This window comes from Callithrix jacchus, chromosome 5, assembly GCF_049354715.1.
Source record: "Callithrix jacchus isolate 240 chromosome 5, calJac240_pri, whole genome shotgun sequence".
Taxonomy (NCBI): Eukaryota; Metazoa; Chordata; class Mammalia; order Primates; family Cebidae; genus Callithrix; species Callithrix jacchus.
Window position 1 is genome coordinate 140633245 of NC_133506.1, and position 16040 is coordinate 140649284.

Consider the following 16040-nt stretch of genomic DNA (forward strand, 5'->3'; position numbering starts at 1 on the left):
GTAGGGCCGGGCGCAGTGGCTCAAGCCTGTAATCCCAGCACTTTGGGAGGCTGAGGCTGGTGGATCACGAGGTCAAGAGATCGAGACCATACTGGTCAACATGGTGAAACCCGTCCCTACTAAAAATACAAAAAATTAGCTGGGCATGGTGGCACATGCCTGTAATCCCAGCTACTCAGGAGGCTGAGGCAGGAGAATTGCCTGAACCCAGGAGGTGGAGGTTGTGGTGAGCTGAGATCGCGCCATTGCACTCCAGCCTGGGTAATGAGTGAAACTCCGTCTCAAACAAACAAAAAACTCCGGGGTAAATGCTAAAATATAAATCAGCACTTCAGAATGCTATTGCCATCGTCTTCATTTGCTGGCTCTCCAGTTAAAACTGCTTTTCCTCCCACCTACCCCAACTCTTGTATTCTGGCTTTTTTTTTGAGACAGACTTGCTCTGTTTCCTAGGCTGGAGTTCAGTGGTCCCACGGTCCCGTCTTGGCTCACTGCAACCTCTGCCTCCTGGGTTCAAGCAGTTTTTGTGCTTCAGCCTCCCAAGTAACTGAGATTACAGGCACGGACCACCGTGCCTGGCTGATGTTTTGTATTTTTAGTAGAGATGGCATTTTGTCATGTTGGCCAGGCTGGTCTCGAATTCTTAACCCCAAGTAATCTGCCGGCCTCAGCCTCCCAAAGTGCTGGGATTACTGGTGTGAGTCACCATACTTGGCTCCAAAATGGAAATTTTATAACTAAAAGATGGCCAGGCACAGTGGCTCATGCCTGTAATAGCAGCACTTTGGGAGGCCGAGTCAGGCGGATCACCTGAGGTCAGGAGTTCGAGACCAAGCTTAACCAATATGATGAAACCCTGTCTCTACTAAAAATACAAAAATTAGCTAGGCATGGTGGCATGCGCCTGTAATACCAGCTACTCTGGAGGCTGAGATAAGAGAATCACTTGAACCTGGGAGGGGGAGGTTGCAGTGAGCCGAGATTGCAGCATCCACTCCAGCCGGCTGGATTCCATCTCAAAAACAAACAAAAACCTAAAAGATACAGTAACTGTAACTGAAGTAAAAAAGTGAATGGGTTCAACAGCAGAATAAAAAGGTCAGAGGAAAGAATTAGTGAACTATAAACTAGAACAATAGAAATTACCCAACGTGACAACAGGGAAAAATGGAGGAGGATGTGGAGGTGGGAGAGCCCAGCGTTAAGAATTATAACAAGGGGTGTAGTATTTGTATCAGTAGAGTCCGGGAAGGAGAGTTCGAAAGGAGAGGCGAACATGAAAAAGCTCTGGATGAAATAATACCTGAAAACTCCCCAAATCCCAAATTTGGCCATAAAAGTCAACCTACAGATTCAAGAAGCTGAGTGAACCACAAACAGAACTCGAAGAAATCCAAGCCAAGAATATCCTAACTAACTTCTGAAAAGTAAGTGAAGAGAAAAGGTCGAAAGCAGTCAGAGAAGAACAACACACCATATCTACCCATAGGGAAAATCATTAGAATGACAACAGAGTTTCTTTTTCTTGGGGGAGGGGGGATGGAGTCCCTCTCTGTTGTCAGGCTGCACTCCAGCCTGACAACTTCCACCTCCTGGGTTCAAGCAATTCTGCTTCAGCCTCCGGAGTAGCTGGGACTACAGGCATGCACCACCACGCCTGGCTAATTTTTGTAATTTTAGCAGAGACGGGGTTTCACCATGTTGGCCAGGATGGTCTCAAACTCCTTACTGTGTGATCTGCCCACCTTGGCCTCCCAAAGTGCTGGGATTATAGGCATGAGCCACTGCGCCCGGCTGACAACAGAGATTCTCGAGAAACCATGGAGAGCACGAGGAAGTGGCAAAACGTGTTTCAAGTGCTGAAAGAGAACTATCAGCCTAGAATCCTGCAGCCAGTGGAAATACCTTTCAAGAAGGGAGGGGACATGAAGACATTTCAGGTGAAGGAAAGCTAAGGGAACCTGTTACCAATAGACCTCCCCTTAAAAAATGGCTAGAGGAGGTTCTCTAAAAACAAAGTAACAAGAAAAAGCCTTAGCACATCAGGAAGAACGGAAAGAACATGATAAGCATATATATATATATATCAGTAAATATGACAGACTTTCCTTCTCTTGAGTTTTCCTAAATGTTTGATAGTCAAAATAAAAAAATTATAACACTGTCTGATGTGAATTGAAAAAATAAAAAATAACAAAAATTTAACAATTAAATTTAAAAATAATAACAAAATAAAAAATTATAACACTGTCTGGTGTGAACCACACTGCCATTTGAGTGCTTTTCACCCTGCAACAGTAGCCTCCAATCATTTTGTACTTCTGAAGCATGATGACGGTTTTCACACTGGTGTGGGACACGCCTCCGTCAAACCTGGTTACACGGGCACATTACCATCTGATGTGAACTTAGGAAAAAACTCACAGTAACCCATACGCATTTCATCCCAGTGTCCAATAAGATTTTTCTTTTCTAAGGTGAGTAAGCTCATTTTGTCCACTCAATGTAGGCTTCTGTTGGAAATGGAAAATTCTCTCGTAAAGGAAAAGCCTTTTTGCTGATGGAAAAAGATTGAACGAGGTTAATAATACCAGCATAAGGATCGCTTGAGCCCAGGAGTTCAAGACCAGCCTGGGCAACATAGGGAGACCCTGTCTCTAAACAAAAAATAAAAATATTAGCCAGGTATGGTGGTACGCAGCTGTGGTCCCGGCTACCCAGCTAGTAGAGAGGCTGAGGTGGGAGAATCACTTGAGGAGGTCGAGGCTGCAGTGAACCATGTTCATGCTACTGCACTGTAGTCTGAGTGACAGAGCAAGAACCTATCTCAAAAAAAAAAAAAAAAAAAAACCACAAAACAAAACCAAAAACCCAGCGTAGTACTACTTACAAATATTCACTTAATATCAAAGATTTTTTTGATGATGCTAAATTTTTTCAGTGGAAATAAAATAGATCCCGAGTGTTTAAACTTGGTCACATCTGGAAGTAGAATGAATATGATAAACTCCATTTCAAAACTCTGCAACTGAAAAATGGCGTAGGCTACAGAGGATTCGTATATTTTGCCTTCATGATTTGCAGGAGCACACGGCATGCGAGTGCGGGGAAAACTTGGAAGGAATGTAGTGAGCGATTCCCTGCCTCAGAAGTCTCCAATCACACCCAGCAATGACCACAAATATGCTGCACCCAGGTTGGGCTGTGCCCTTGATGAACTGAGCAGAGTCTTCCTCTCACACGGAGGGAGTCTGTCCTCAGGAATCTGTTGTCTGGCTATGAGCTCATTTGGATAGTTCACTATGGCTGGGCAGGGAGAGAAGATGAGGTGAGGAGATGGAAATCTTTTAGGATTCTCTGAGGCAGGCCTTAGGCGTCAATGCTAAAATAATGCATACGATTGGGATCATGGCTTTTTTCTTCTGGCTAGTTAAGCACCACTGTTGCCTTGATTGCATCTCATAGTGATTATCTGTTGACTCAACTCTCTCCCACAGTGAACCACCAGTTCCACAAAGGCAGAGGCCACCCCAACCCTTGTCTGAACCCAGCTCTCCTTCAGTAAGAGAAGTCAAGCCACTTTTTAAAAAAAAAAATATTTTTTACCATCTCTGCTGTCATTAAACCCAAGCCTCCAGCATCACTGTCCTACAGTTTCCAGGATAATAACCAACACCAGCATTTAGAGGCCACTTGTTCTGTGGCACGCACTGCTTCAATGGATTTCATGCATTCACTCCTCCTAGAGTTCTGAGGAAGGTCCCACGGTTCTTGTAGATCCCTGTAGTCACTGGTTTCAGCTGTGGCGGGCCCCGCCCTTCCTCATCAGAAACCTACACAACAGACCCCACGAGGACGCTGAGGCTCAGAGACACTAAGCACGTTCTTGGGGCACAGCGGGTTTGGCAGAACTATGCTGGCCTTCAGCAGACTTTGTGATGTGTCCTGCCACGACTACGCTGCTCAGCAGCCCGAGTCAAGGGAGCTTTTCAAATGTGAAACTCATCAAAACTCTTCCTCCTGGAGCCTGGAGCTGGGGATTACACCTGGAGTCCTAGCACTCTGGGAAGCCAACGCGGGAGGATCCCTTGAGTCCAGGAGTTCAAGACCAGCCTGGGGAAAACAGTGAGCCCTCTCTACAAAAACCTTAAAAAATTAGCTGGGTGTGGTGGCGTGTGCCTGCGGGCCCAGCTACTTGGGAGGCCTAGTTGGGAGGGCGGCTTGAGCCCGGGAAGTCCCTGAGACTGGGTGATGACAGCAGAGCGGGTCCCATCCGGGACGGAGGGAGACTGGGCTGGGTAGTTCTGTGCTCTGGCTCCCTCAGGCTTGCAGTGTGCCCAGGCCAGGTCCAGTCTGGGCTTCATTTGGTGTGAGCTCAGGATCATTACTTTTAAGGATATTCAAATGGATACTAAACATACATAAAGATCTTCAATTTCATTCAAAATAAGAGAATTGCCAAAATTATATGGAGATAGCTTTCCCCTGGTCAATGGGCAAAGATCAAAAAGGTTGATCATATACATTGTGTGGTTGGCCAGTGGTTGGCAAACACTCCCGTGCAGTTATTTCTATTGGGTGTGTATATTGGCACAATACCTGTGGTCGGGTCTAAGATTTTACTTTACCCTCCTTTTTTTCTTGTCTTTTTTTTTTGAGACAGGGTCTGGTTCTGTCACCCAGGCTGGAGTGCCGTGGTATGATCACGGCTCACTGCAACCTCTGCCTCCAGGGTTCAAGTGATTCTCCCACCTCGGCCTCCTGAGTAGTTGAAACTACCAGTTTGCACCACCACACCCAGCTAATTTTTGTATATTTAGTAGAGACAGGGTTTCCCCATGTTGCCCAGGATGGTCTCGAATACCCATGTTCAGGTGATTCACCTGCCTCAGCCCGACAAGTGCTGGGATTATAGGCATGAGCCACAGAGTCTGGCCTTCCCTACTTTAACAAGCCAGTAAATTAGCTTGTTCTTTAGTGGAGTGGTCCCCAACCTTTTTGGCACTAGGGACCGCTTTTGTGGAAGACAGTTTTTCCATGGATGGGGAGAGATGGTTTCAGGATGAAACTCTTCCCCTTCAGATCATCAGACATTAGATTCTCATGAGGGTACAACCTAGATCCCTCATATGTGCTGTTCATGATAGGGTTTGTGCTCTTATGGCAACCTAATGCCACTGCTGTTCTGACAGGAGGTGGAACTCAGGCAGTAATGCTCACTCACCCATGGCTCACCTCCTGCTTTGCAGCCCCATTCCTAACAGGCCATAGAGCAGTACCAGTCAGCAGCCCGGGGATTGGGGACCCCTGCTTTAATGGATGCTGGACTAAGACAAGAGATTCCTGGATCAGACAAAGGACTTTATTTTTCATAGCACAGCAAACAGCATGATGCATGTTTCCCCTTGTTCCCAAGTCCTACTGGGGCAACGTGGAAGACCCAGATGGGTTCTGCTGAGGTGTACTAAGCTTGGGGAATTTGTCTTTTTTATATCAAGCAGCAAGCAAACTTGCTCTTTGTCTGAGAGAGACATCATCTTACCCTTTAAAGTTGCTCACTACAAATCCAGTCCTGAGGAATGGCTCAGATAAAGCCCAATCAGGCCTTGCATCATTGGCACACTCAGTGAAGTGTGCAGGAGGAAGCCAGGGAGGAACTGCTCACATCTGCACAGGGCAATGTGGCAATGAACCTTGCAAATACACTTTATTTTGACCTAACAATTGCACCTCTAGAAATCTGTCCCACGTAAGTACTTTCACATTCACAAATGATGATGGTTATGTTATTTATTCTAATATTGTTTATGATAGGAAAAGATCAGAAACAAATAAATGTCTTTTATTATAATTTTATTATAATCAAACTGGTTTGATTGTAATACCCTTACAATGGAATACTATGTAGTAAGATTAAAAAATTCTTTATGTGCTGATATATAGAGTGCCAAGACACACTGTCAAGTGAAGAAAGCAAACGCAGAAAAATATGCATGTTCTCCATTTCTGTAAGAGGCAAAAAGTATACATATATATCTTTTCTTGTACTGTGTACACATAAACTTTCATTACTCTAAGAATGCCCAGTATATTGTTATAATATCATTTGTTGTCTGTGGGGAGGTGAACGAATGACTAGAAATGAAGTAGGAGACTTTTTTGTATATCACTTTTATAGGTTTTGATTTTTTTTTTGAGAGTCTTGCTCTGTTGCCCAGGCTGCAGTGCAGTGGCACAATTTCAGCTCACTGCAACCTCTGCCTCCTGGGTTCAAGCAATTCTCCTGCCTCAGTCTCCCGAATAGCTGGGATTACAGGTGTGCAACACCACTCCCGGCTAATTTTTTTTTTTTGGTAGTCATGGGTTTCACCATGTTGACCAGGCTGATCGTGAACTCCTGACCCTGGGTAATCTGTCCACCTTGGCCTCCCAAAGTGGTGGAATTACAGGCGTGAGCCACCACACCCAGCCAATATGTTCTGATTTCTAAACCATGTGATTGTACCTATTCTTAAGTATACAAACTCTATTTCCAGATTTCTTAATATCATCAACCTTTATCATCTATTTATCTACCTACCTACCTATGTTTTTTTGAGACCAACCTACCTATTTTTTGAGTTTGGCTCTTCTTACCCAGGCTGGAGTGCAGTGGTGCAGTGTCAGCTCACTGCAACCTCCACCTCCCAAGTTCAAGGAATTTTCCCTGCCTCAGCCTCCCAAGTAGCTGGGATTACAAGCACCTGCCACCACGCCTGGCTAATTTTTGTATATTTAGTAGAAACAGGGTTTTATCATGTAGGCCAGGTTGGTCTCGAATTTCTGACCCAAGGTGATCTGCTCGCCTCCGCTTCCCAAAGTGCTGGGATTACAGGTATGAGCCACCACGCCCGGCCTCATCAGCCATTTAAAATGAAAGGTCAGGAGCTATAGCTGTCCTCTCAGTTTAATATATTATGCTGGGGAATTAGCTCCTATTCATGATTTATTTGATCACCCACCATATTTATTTGATATGCCACTTAAGCCACTCAACAATCCGAATAAGGCAGATTTTGCTCCCATTTTACATAAGTTGGTCACAGAACCACAGCCTGATTTGGACTTTATGTGTCTACCTGGAAAGCCTGTTTTTCCACCTCCCAAGCCATTCCTGAGACAGCCCTGTCTGTGCTGTGCAACCCTGGCTCACGTTTGTCACAGGGAAAGCATGGGGGAGTTAGAACACGCGGAGAGGGGCCAGGACTTACAAATTCCCGTAAGACACAACACCAACTACAGGATTTGGATTCAAAATTTTAATAATAAATTGTGCCAGTAGAAGCTTTTCAAAGGCAATGATATATCAATAAATAATAGTTAAACTGAGTTCCTGAGAAAGAACCTACCACATGAAAGTATGTCAGAGCGCTGTGAGTAACAACACGGCACGACTATAAAATAGCGAGAATACTGACAGTCACGACAGGCACAGCAGACTTCAGAGTATGCCACTCGTACAAATGTAAACCAGTACACAGGAATCTTATTTTTTCAGTTCAGACACTGATAAACTTGTAAGTGCTGTTGCCTAGATACATACTAAGTAATGGATACATTATGCTAAGAACTTCAAGGAAAAATATGCGGAATAATATGATGAAAATTATGATGCATCAGATTTTTTAAAAAGCAAAAAAGAATCGAACTTTTTACTCAAATATAAATCACTTTAAATAGGAATCATACTAATTTGAAATAAGGAATATTGTGTTTATCTGTGTATGTATGTACACATACACATCTATACTTCTAAGAAAATACGTATGGCTTATTTTTTTATTCCAATGTCATTTTGAAGAATCTTTGCTTTTTTACAAAAGGTTAGAAATATGCATTGTTTAAACCAAGTTAAGATTTCACACTTCAAAGCACACTAAAAAAGAAAAAAGTGAGAGAATCATTAGATGACTCAGTTTCCTGATGGAAACAGAAGAAAACAGAAAGAAGAACATTCGCTGAACCTTTCAGTGTGGGCACTCTGTCAGCAAAAAGGTAAGTAGCAGGGGCAGAGCTATGGCATACCAGCCCCACCAAGCACGAATGAGCAAACGGACTACAGAAACGGACGCGTGTCCGTGATTCATTTCAATTCTTTTTTGGCATAGCTGAGTTAATCCCTTTTGATGTATTATATAAGTTCAGTATATGACAAATGTTTCATTTTCCCCCCAAAGAATCCAATCATACCCAAGACACACACACACAAAAATCACTTCTCAGTTACACATCTGCATTTCTTGAACAAAACAGTAAAGAGATACAATCATAGCAAAGGGGTCACCCGCACAATACGTTATCAGCACATTGTCTAGAACACCTCTTTTAAAGACACTCGGTAAAAACGTCTTCACAGGACCTGCTGTGAATGGCAAGATACGGTAATTTTATAATAGAAAAACTCTGCTCATGCAGTGCTCTCCACACACCAGACGTCGGAAATCACAGCCACATCATCACCTCGCTCACACTTCCTATTATACTAGAATACGCAAAAAGCCAAAAAAAAGCAGCTTTTAACATTATATCACAATTTTGAAATGTGGGAAAAAATACAAAAGAAAAACCATTGTGTGGATAAAATGGTCTCCGTGACATCGAGCAGAGTGTTATCTTTTTTTTTTTACATTATTGCACAGAGATTTCTTATCAAATGTTCTTCAGTTTTATGTCTTTTCCTAAATGTGAATAAGTGCTATGGATAAAATACAAATGTAGAAAATAACAGCAGCACGATTTGTCAAAGTTAATCCCTATAATTTAGTAAGAAAAAATGGATATAAACAAAATAAGTGCTCTTTGTAACTGTACTAAATTTTTAAAAATATTGTTTTAATGCAGTGAAGGTCCTGACAAGCCAATTGAAAGCAACGCTGAGTCCTGTTTTCAAAAGTGTCTGGTTTGGGTTTTCTTGGTGAAGACCAGAATTTCAAGTGAAGTAATCAGTGGACTAATTTAAAACAAAGCGGCCCTCGGCGTCCCTGTAGGCCAGTTAGGGCACCAGCTCCAGGACCCTGACCTGGGAGGCAGTGAGCGGTGGGGGTACCTGGCCCCTGTCTACACGTACACAGGCTGGCAGCCTTCAGTCTGATCCATCAGATCAGAGGTTTCTAAATTTGAGTTCTCAGACTGCGAAGCTTCTGCCCCTGAAGGCTTTGGGCATCGAAACGGGTAGCCATTGTCATCAAAGAACCTTCGGAAGGTAAACTCATAAAATGCGTGCTCAGGGTGCTTGTTACTGGGTGAGGTGAGTGTGTCCCAGGCCTTGGCGCTACCTTCGCTGGCATCATTCCAAGGGCTCTCTTCATCTACAGGGTCGAAATTCGAGGTGTCCATGGGGTGACTGATGGTGGGAACGTAGGGGGCCGGCTGCTTCCGGATGTCACTGGAGAAGTCAATGGTGCTGAAGAATGGGTGGGCCTTCAGGTCATCAGCCCCATTCCGCCCCAGGCGGTGGTCTGCAGCACAGCACAGCTTGGTGATGAGGTCCCTGGCCTCAGGGCTCAGCTTCACCTGGGCTGGAATGTGGAGCGTGTTCTCCCAGTTTATCACCTGAGGAACCAACAGAACCAACATGTTAGCTTCTCCTCACATCCCAGGCAGTTCTGGGACATGACTTTCCAGTAAGTTTAGTTTCACGATAGGAGAGGAGTTAGAATATACACAGAAGCAGCAGTTGTTGATCTTAGCAGTCAGAACAAGTCAGAGTCATTTCAGTTGGTGGCTCACAACCTGAGGCTGTGATGACCAGTCAAATACAGATGAAAAGATAGATTGTCTTCTATCGGAAATACTGTTCAGCTAAAGAATTTTGTGCTTTCCACAAATAAGAAGAGAATAATGATCTATGAGTTATTTCTTTAACTATGGCAATGGATTTCTGTCAAACCATTACAGCCGTCATTCAAATACTTATTGTGGTCAAAAAATGGCCAATTGGGGTTTTGGAAAAAAAAGAAAAAGAAATCTCAAAGAGAAGAATAAAGCTGACTGACCCCATGTGATCTTACGTGCTCAACTGCACAAACCATCCATCTGTCCATCTGGACGTTTAGTAAATGTACTTGTCAGCCAGGCATGGTGGCTCACGCCAGTAATACCAGCACTTTGGAAGGCTGAAGCAGGTGGATCACGAGGTCAAAACATCAAGACCATCCTGGCCAACATAGTGAAACCCCCATCTTTATTAAAATACAAAAACTAGCTGGGCATGGTGGTGCGCACCTGTAGTCCAGCTACTCAGGAGGCTGAGGCAGGAGATCGCTTGAATCCGGGAGGCAGAGGTTACAGTGAGGTGAGATCACACCACCGCACTCCAGCCTGGCAACAGAGCGACACTGTCTCAAAAAAAGAAAAAAAGCACTTGTCGTAGAGATGTGTCTACTGTGAAGACAAAACCTAGGGGACTTCTTTACTGTTTACGCTTAGAATCAGGAGGAAACAAGGCCAACCTGACTGGCTACCAGCTGGGGTGATGGGACAGTGGATAAGGCATAGCAGTAGATTGTCTGTTCGTGTGGGTGGGAGGCTTGGTTTGAACCTAAGTAGTTGTTTTCTTTTTTTCTTTTTTGAGATGGAGTCTCACTCTGTCACCCAGGCTGGAGTGCAGTGGCATGATCCCAGCTCACTGCAACCTCTGCCTCCAGGGTTCAAACGATTCTCCTGCCTCAGTTTCCTGAGTAGCTGGGATTATAGACATTTGCCACCATGCCTGGCTAATTTTCTTTGTATCTTTAGTAGAGACGGGGTTTCACTATGTTGGCCAGGCTGGTCTCGAACTCCCGACCTTGTGTTCTGCCCTCCTAGGCCTCCCAAAGTGCTGGGATTACAGGTGTGAGCCACTGTGCCCAGCCCCTAAGTAGTTGTTGAAAACTGTAGCGCTCCTAGAAGAAAACAGAGTGAAATCTTTATGACATTGGGTTTGGCACTGATTTCTTGAACATGCCACCAAAAGCAGAGGGAATAAAAGAAAAACTGGACTTCATAAAAATTTAAAACTTTTGTGCATCAAAGGACATTACAGACAGTGAGAAGGCAACCCACAAAATGGGAGAACAGATTTCAATGTAACTGAAAAGGGGTTAGTATCCAGAGTATATACAGAACTCCTACAACTCAACACAATAACAAAACCATGTAACTTGATTTAAAAAGAGTAATTAACTTGAAGAGGTATTTCCAAAGAAATACAAATGACCAGTAAGGACATGAAAATATGCTCAATATAATTAATCACAGGGAAATACAACTCAAAACCACAATGAGATACCACCTCACATCTCCTAGGATGGCTACTATTTAAAAAAACACAAACAGGAAAATACTTCTTGAGGATTTAGGGAAACTGGAACACTCTGCCACTGTTGGTGGTAATGTCAAATGGTGCAGCCGCTATGGCAAACAGTTTGGCAGTTCCTCAGAAAGTTAAACACGGAACAACCATATAATCCAGCAATTCTACTTTCTGGTTTATATCCAAAAGAACTGAAGCAGAGACTCATACAGTGGGATATTATTCCACCTTAAAAAGGAAGCTACAACATGTGTGAACCCTGAGGACTTCACAATAAGTGAAATAAACTAGACACAAAAAGACAAATACCGCATGAATCCACTTCAAGAAGTGCTGAGGCCGGGCACAGTGGCTCACGCCTGTAATCCCAACACTTTGGGAGGCCAAGGTGGGCGGATCACTTGAGGTCAGGAGTTCGAGACCAGCCTGAGCAACATGATGAAACCCCATCTCTACTAAAAATACAAAAATTAGCCAGTTTTGTGGCAGGCACCTGTAATCCCAGCTGTTGGGGAGGCTGGGCATGAGAATCACTTGAACCCAGGAGGCAAAGATTAAGTAAGCCCAGATTGCACCACTGCAATACAGCCTGAGATACAGAGCAAAATCCTGTCTTAAAAAAAAAGAATTCCTGAGCATAGATAGCCAAACTTCAGAGATAGGAAGCAGAAGAGAGGTGAGGAGGTGCCGGAAAGGGGAATGGGGAATTTCTGTTTAATGGGTTTGAGATGATTAAAACATTTGGAAATTAAGAGTGGTGATGGTTGCACAATGTTGTGAATGTACTTAATGCCACTGAATCATACACTCAAAAATAATTAAAAGGGTAAATTTTATGTTACGTATATTTTACCAGAATAAAACCTGAATTATTATCATGTGGGCAATTTAGTGAGTGGCTCAGCAATTCAATTAGGGTGCAGACAATGCCAGATTCCAATTTACTGTTCCTAGAGTGAAACTAAGCCTTACTTTAGGGTTTTTCTTTCTTTTGAGATGGAGTCTCGCACTATCGCCTGGGCTGGAGTGTAGCAGTGTGATCTTGGCTCATTGCAACCTCCGCCTCCCAGGTTCAAGAGATTCTCCTCTCTCAGCCTTCTGAGTTGCCTGCCACCGTGCCTGGCTAATTTTTTGTATTTTCAGTAAAGATGAAGATTTGTTACGTTGGCCTGGCTGGTCTCGATCTCCTGACCTCATAATCTGCCCACCTCGACCTCCTAAAGTGCAGGGATTACAGGCATGAGCCATGGTGTCCGGTCTTACTTTAGGGTTTTTCTAATTAAAGGTATTAATTTAGGATCCCTAGTGGTCATGTCTGCGAGGCAGTGTGAAAACTCCTAGGTCCACTGAACTGCAAATTCTTATTCTTATTTTTCTTTTATTTTTTTTTTTGAGATAGCATCTCACTCTGAAGACTGCAGATTCTTTTCTTTTCCCGGAGTGCAGTGGCAAGATCTCGGCTCACTGCAACCTCCACCTCCCAGATTCAAGCAATTCTCCTGCCTCAGCCTCCTGAATAGCTGGGATTACAGGCATGCGCCACCACATGCGGCTATTTTTTGTATTTTTAGTAAAGACAGGTTTCAATATGTTGCTCAGGCTAGTCTCAAACTCCTGACCTCGTGATCTGCCCGCCTTGGCCTCCCAAAGTGCTGGGATTACAGTCATGAGCCACTGTACCCGGCCAGACTGCAGATTCTTAATTCCAATTCTCAATTCAATCCTTAGTAACTCATTTCAGAAAGCAAATGGCTGTCATTGAAAGACCAATAATTTGGTCTCGAGTGATTGACAGAATAATTATTTAACTATTTCGAATGAATACTAAAAATATGCACAACTAGCCTGACTACAAAGCTGACAGTTTGCAAACAACAATGATATAATATCCAAATAAACAAACCTTTCTTTAGATATACAGCTGACTCTTGAACGACACAGTCTGAGGGTCACATACACTCAAATTTTCTTCCACCTTTGCCACCCAGAGACAAGGCCAACCCCTCCCCTTCCTCAGCCCACTCCACTGAAGACAAAGACAGAGACCTTTATGATGATCCACTTTCAATTATGAAAATAGTAAACTTATTTTCTCTTCTTTATGATTTTTTTTTTTTTTAAGACAGAGTCTTACTCTGTCACCCAGGCTGGAGTGCAGTGACACAATCTCGGCTCACTGAAACCTCTGCCTTCTGGATTCAAGCGATTCTCCTGCTTCAGCCTCCCAAGTAGCTGGGATTACAGGCATGCGCCACCGTGCCGGGTTAATTTTTTGTATTTTAGGTAGTGATGGGTTTTGCCATGTTGCCCAGGCTGGTCTCAAACTCCTGACCTCAGGTGATCTGCCCACCCTGGCCTCCCGAAGTGGTGGGATTACATCAGCATTTTCTTTTCTCTAGCTTGCTTTATTTTACAAATACAGGATCTAATACAACTAACATACAAAATATGTGTTCATTGAGTGTTACTGATAAGGCTTCCAGTAAACAGGCTATTAGTAGTTTTGGGGGAGCTGAAAGTTATATGCAGATTTTTGACTGTGCAAGGGGTATTGGCACCCCAACACCCTTGTAGCTGAGAGGTGAATTGGAGTTTCTGGAGTTCTATGTGTTCTCTGCAGGGCAGGCACGGGTGGGGGAGATAGTGCAGCACACCTTTGCTGATCCTCACTTTCTTGCCTGGAAATAACAAGGCGGCAGATGGCCAAGGACTTAAAAGAATTTCAGGTATTAAAATGGGTCCAGGCCAGGCATAGTGGCTCATGTCTGTAATCCCAGCACTTTGGGAGACCAAGGCAGGTGGACCACCCGAGGTCAGGAGTTTAAGACCAGTCTGGCCAATGTGGTGAAACCCCATCTCTATTAAAAATCCAAAAATTAACTGGGCATGGTGGCACACGCCTGTAGTCCCAGCTATTCAGAAGGCTAAGGCATGAGAATTGCTTGAAGCTGGGAGGCGGAGGTTGCAGTGAGCCAGCATCACGCTACTGCACTCCAGACTGGGTGATGACAGAGCAAGACTCCATCTCAAAAAAATAAAAATAAACAGAGGCTGGGCGAGGTGGCTCATGCCTGTAATCCCAGCACTTTGGGAGGTCAAGGTGGGTGGATCACGAGGTCAGGAGATCGAGACCATCCAGGCTAACACTGTGAAACCCCATCTCTACTAAAACCACAAAAAATTAGTCAGGCCTGGTGATGGATGCCTGTAGTTCCAGCTACTTGGAAGGCTGAGGCAGGAGAATCACATGAACCAGGGAAGCAGAGGTTGCAGTGAGCTGAGACTGCGCCACTGCACTCCCTCTCGCCTGGGTGACAGAGCGAGACTCTGCCTAAGAGAAGAAAAAAAAAAAGAGTCCAATTCCATAGCATTGCTTATCAAAATAGAAAATTTGACAACAATAATCTAAAAAATAATAAGATTAGTTTAAAAAATGCCATCATATACAATCACCATTCCTACCCTACTCATAAGAGGGCAAATGCTGACCAAAGATTCATGGGTGCGTAAGAAAATCAGGTGTCTGCAGCAAGCAGATGTGCGATTCCTCTCACTTTACCTTCAGCTGGGTTTCTGTGGGAGTAGGTGCCAAAAAGGGCGGCTGCCCCACCAGCATCTCGAAGAGAATCACTCCAACACTCCACCAGTCACAGAGCTGAGTGTACCCTGCAAGACAAAGTTCACTCAATCCCTAAGCAGGCACAGATTCTCCACAAAAGCTCCAGTTTGCAAACCGTCAGCTTTGTAGTGAGGTGAATTTCATAAGATGCTGAAAACATACGGATTTCCTGTTAAGTGGGAAAGTGCACTGAAGCATCGCACTGTGTGGAAGATGGAGCTATGTAAGTACCTGCATGCTAATGGATGGGTGGGCGGCAGCCATGACCACTTATCCACTTATGTTTTCGTACTTTTAATCAGTGTCATAAGAAAATACCCTTTTTTTTTTTTTTTTTGAGAGGGAGTCTCACTCTGTCCCCAGGCTGGAGTGCAGTGGTACAGTATCAGCTCACTGCAGTCTCCACCTCCTGGGTTCCGGTGATTCTCCTGCCTCAGCCTCCTGAGTAGCTGGGACTACAGGCAAGCACCAACACGCCCGGCTGATTTTTGTATTTTTTAGTAGAGACAGGGTTTCACTATGTTGACCAGGCTGGTCTCGAATTCCTGACTTCAAATGATCCACCTGCCTTGGCCTCCCAAAGTGCTGGGATTATAGGCATGAGCCAACGTGCCTGGCCTGAAAATATTTTTTTATTTAAAAACATTATTTTTATTGTTAGCAACTAGTTACTAGCCAGAATTTTATGTTCTTAAAGATCATACAGAGGCGCCAATTAAAGTAACAGAAACCAAAAAACATAAAGTGCTATAACCTGGAAATAGTTAGGTGAGGGTTCAGGGGGTGCTTTCTGGGGAGGCTTCTGAGTTAGTTTTGGATGAAGCTGAAGGATATGGAGATAGGGAGGAGGTGGGGAAAACCACTGGACAATTCACTGTAAGCGAAGCACGCTCTCCCCATGGAGCCCGGCCTTCCTCACTGGGCTCCTAGCTGTGCTGGGTCAGGGCTGGCCTCTGAGAGGCTGTGGCTAGGCTTGTTTACTTTTCATTTTCTCCCACTTTTCCTTCAGAGCCTCATGTCCCATCAAGCCAGGCTCATCTCGATGTCACCTAATCCTTGCTAAGTGTAAATTGGGATGTTAAGAGGTCA

The 16040-nt window shown here is 44.2% G+C and overlaps 1 protein-coding gene and 1 pseudogene across 3 annotated transcripts in view; one reads left to right on the plus strand and one right to left on the minus strand.

Annotated features, from left to right (window-relative positions):
* The first annotated feature begins 2307 nt into the window (after positions 1-2307).
* LOC118154420 (small nucleolar RNA U13) lies at positions 2308-2403 on the plus strand (annotated as a pseudogene).
* A 4880-nt stretch (positions 2404-7283) lies between these two features.
* The window catches only part of LATS2 (large tumor suppressor kinase 2), a 93116-nt gene continuing 84359 nt past the window's right edge, over positions 7284-16040 (minus strand). For 2 of the 3 annotated variants that reach the window (XM_078375129.1, XM_002748886.6), the window contains 2 exons: positions 14892-14998; positions 7284-9591 (listed from right to left, as the gene is read on the minus strand). In XM_078375129.1, the coding sequence (XP_078231255.1) occupies positions 9097-9591; positions 14892-14998 (602 nt within the window). In that variant the 3' untranslated portion in view covers positions 7284-9096. The remainder of the gene's footprint in view (positions 9592-14891; positions 14999-16040) is intronic. The other variant, XM_008998005.6, reaches the window with a different exon arrangement.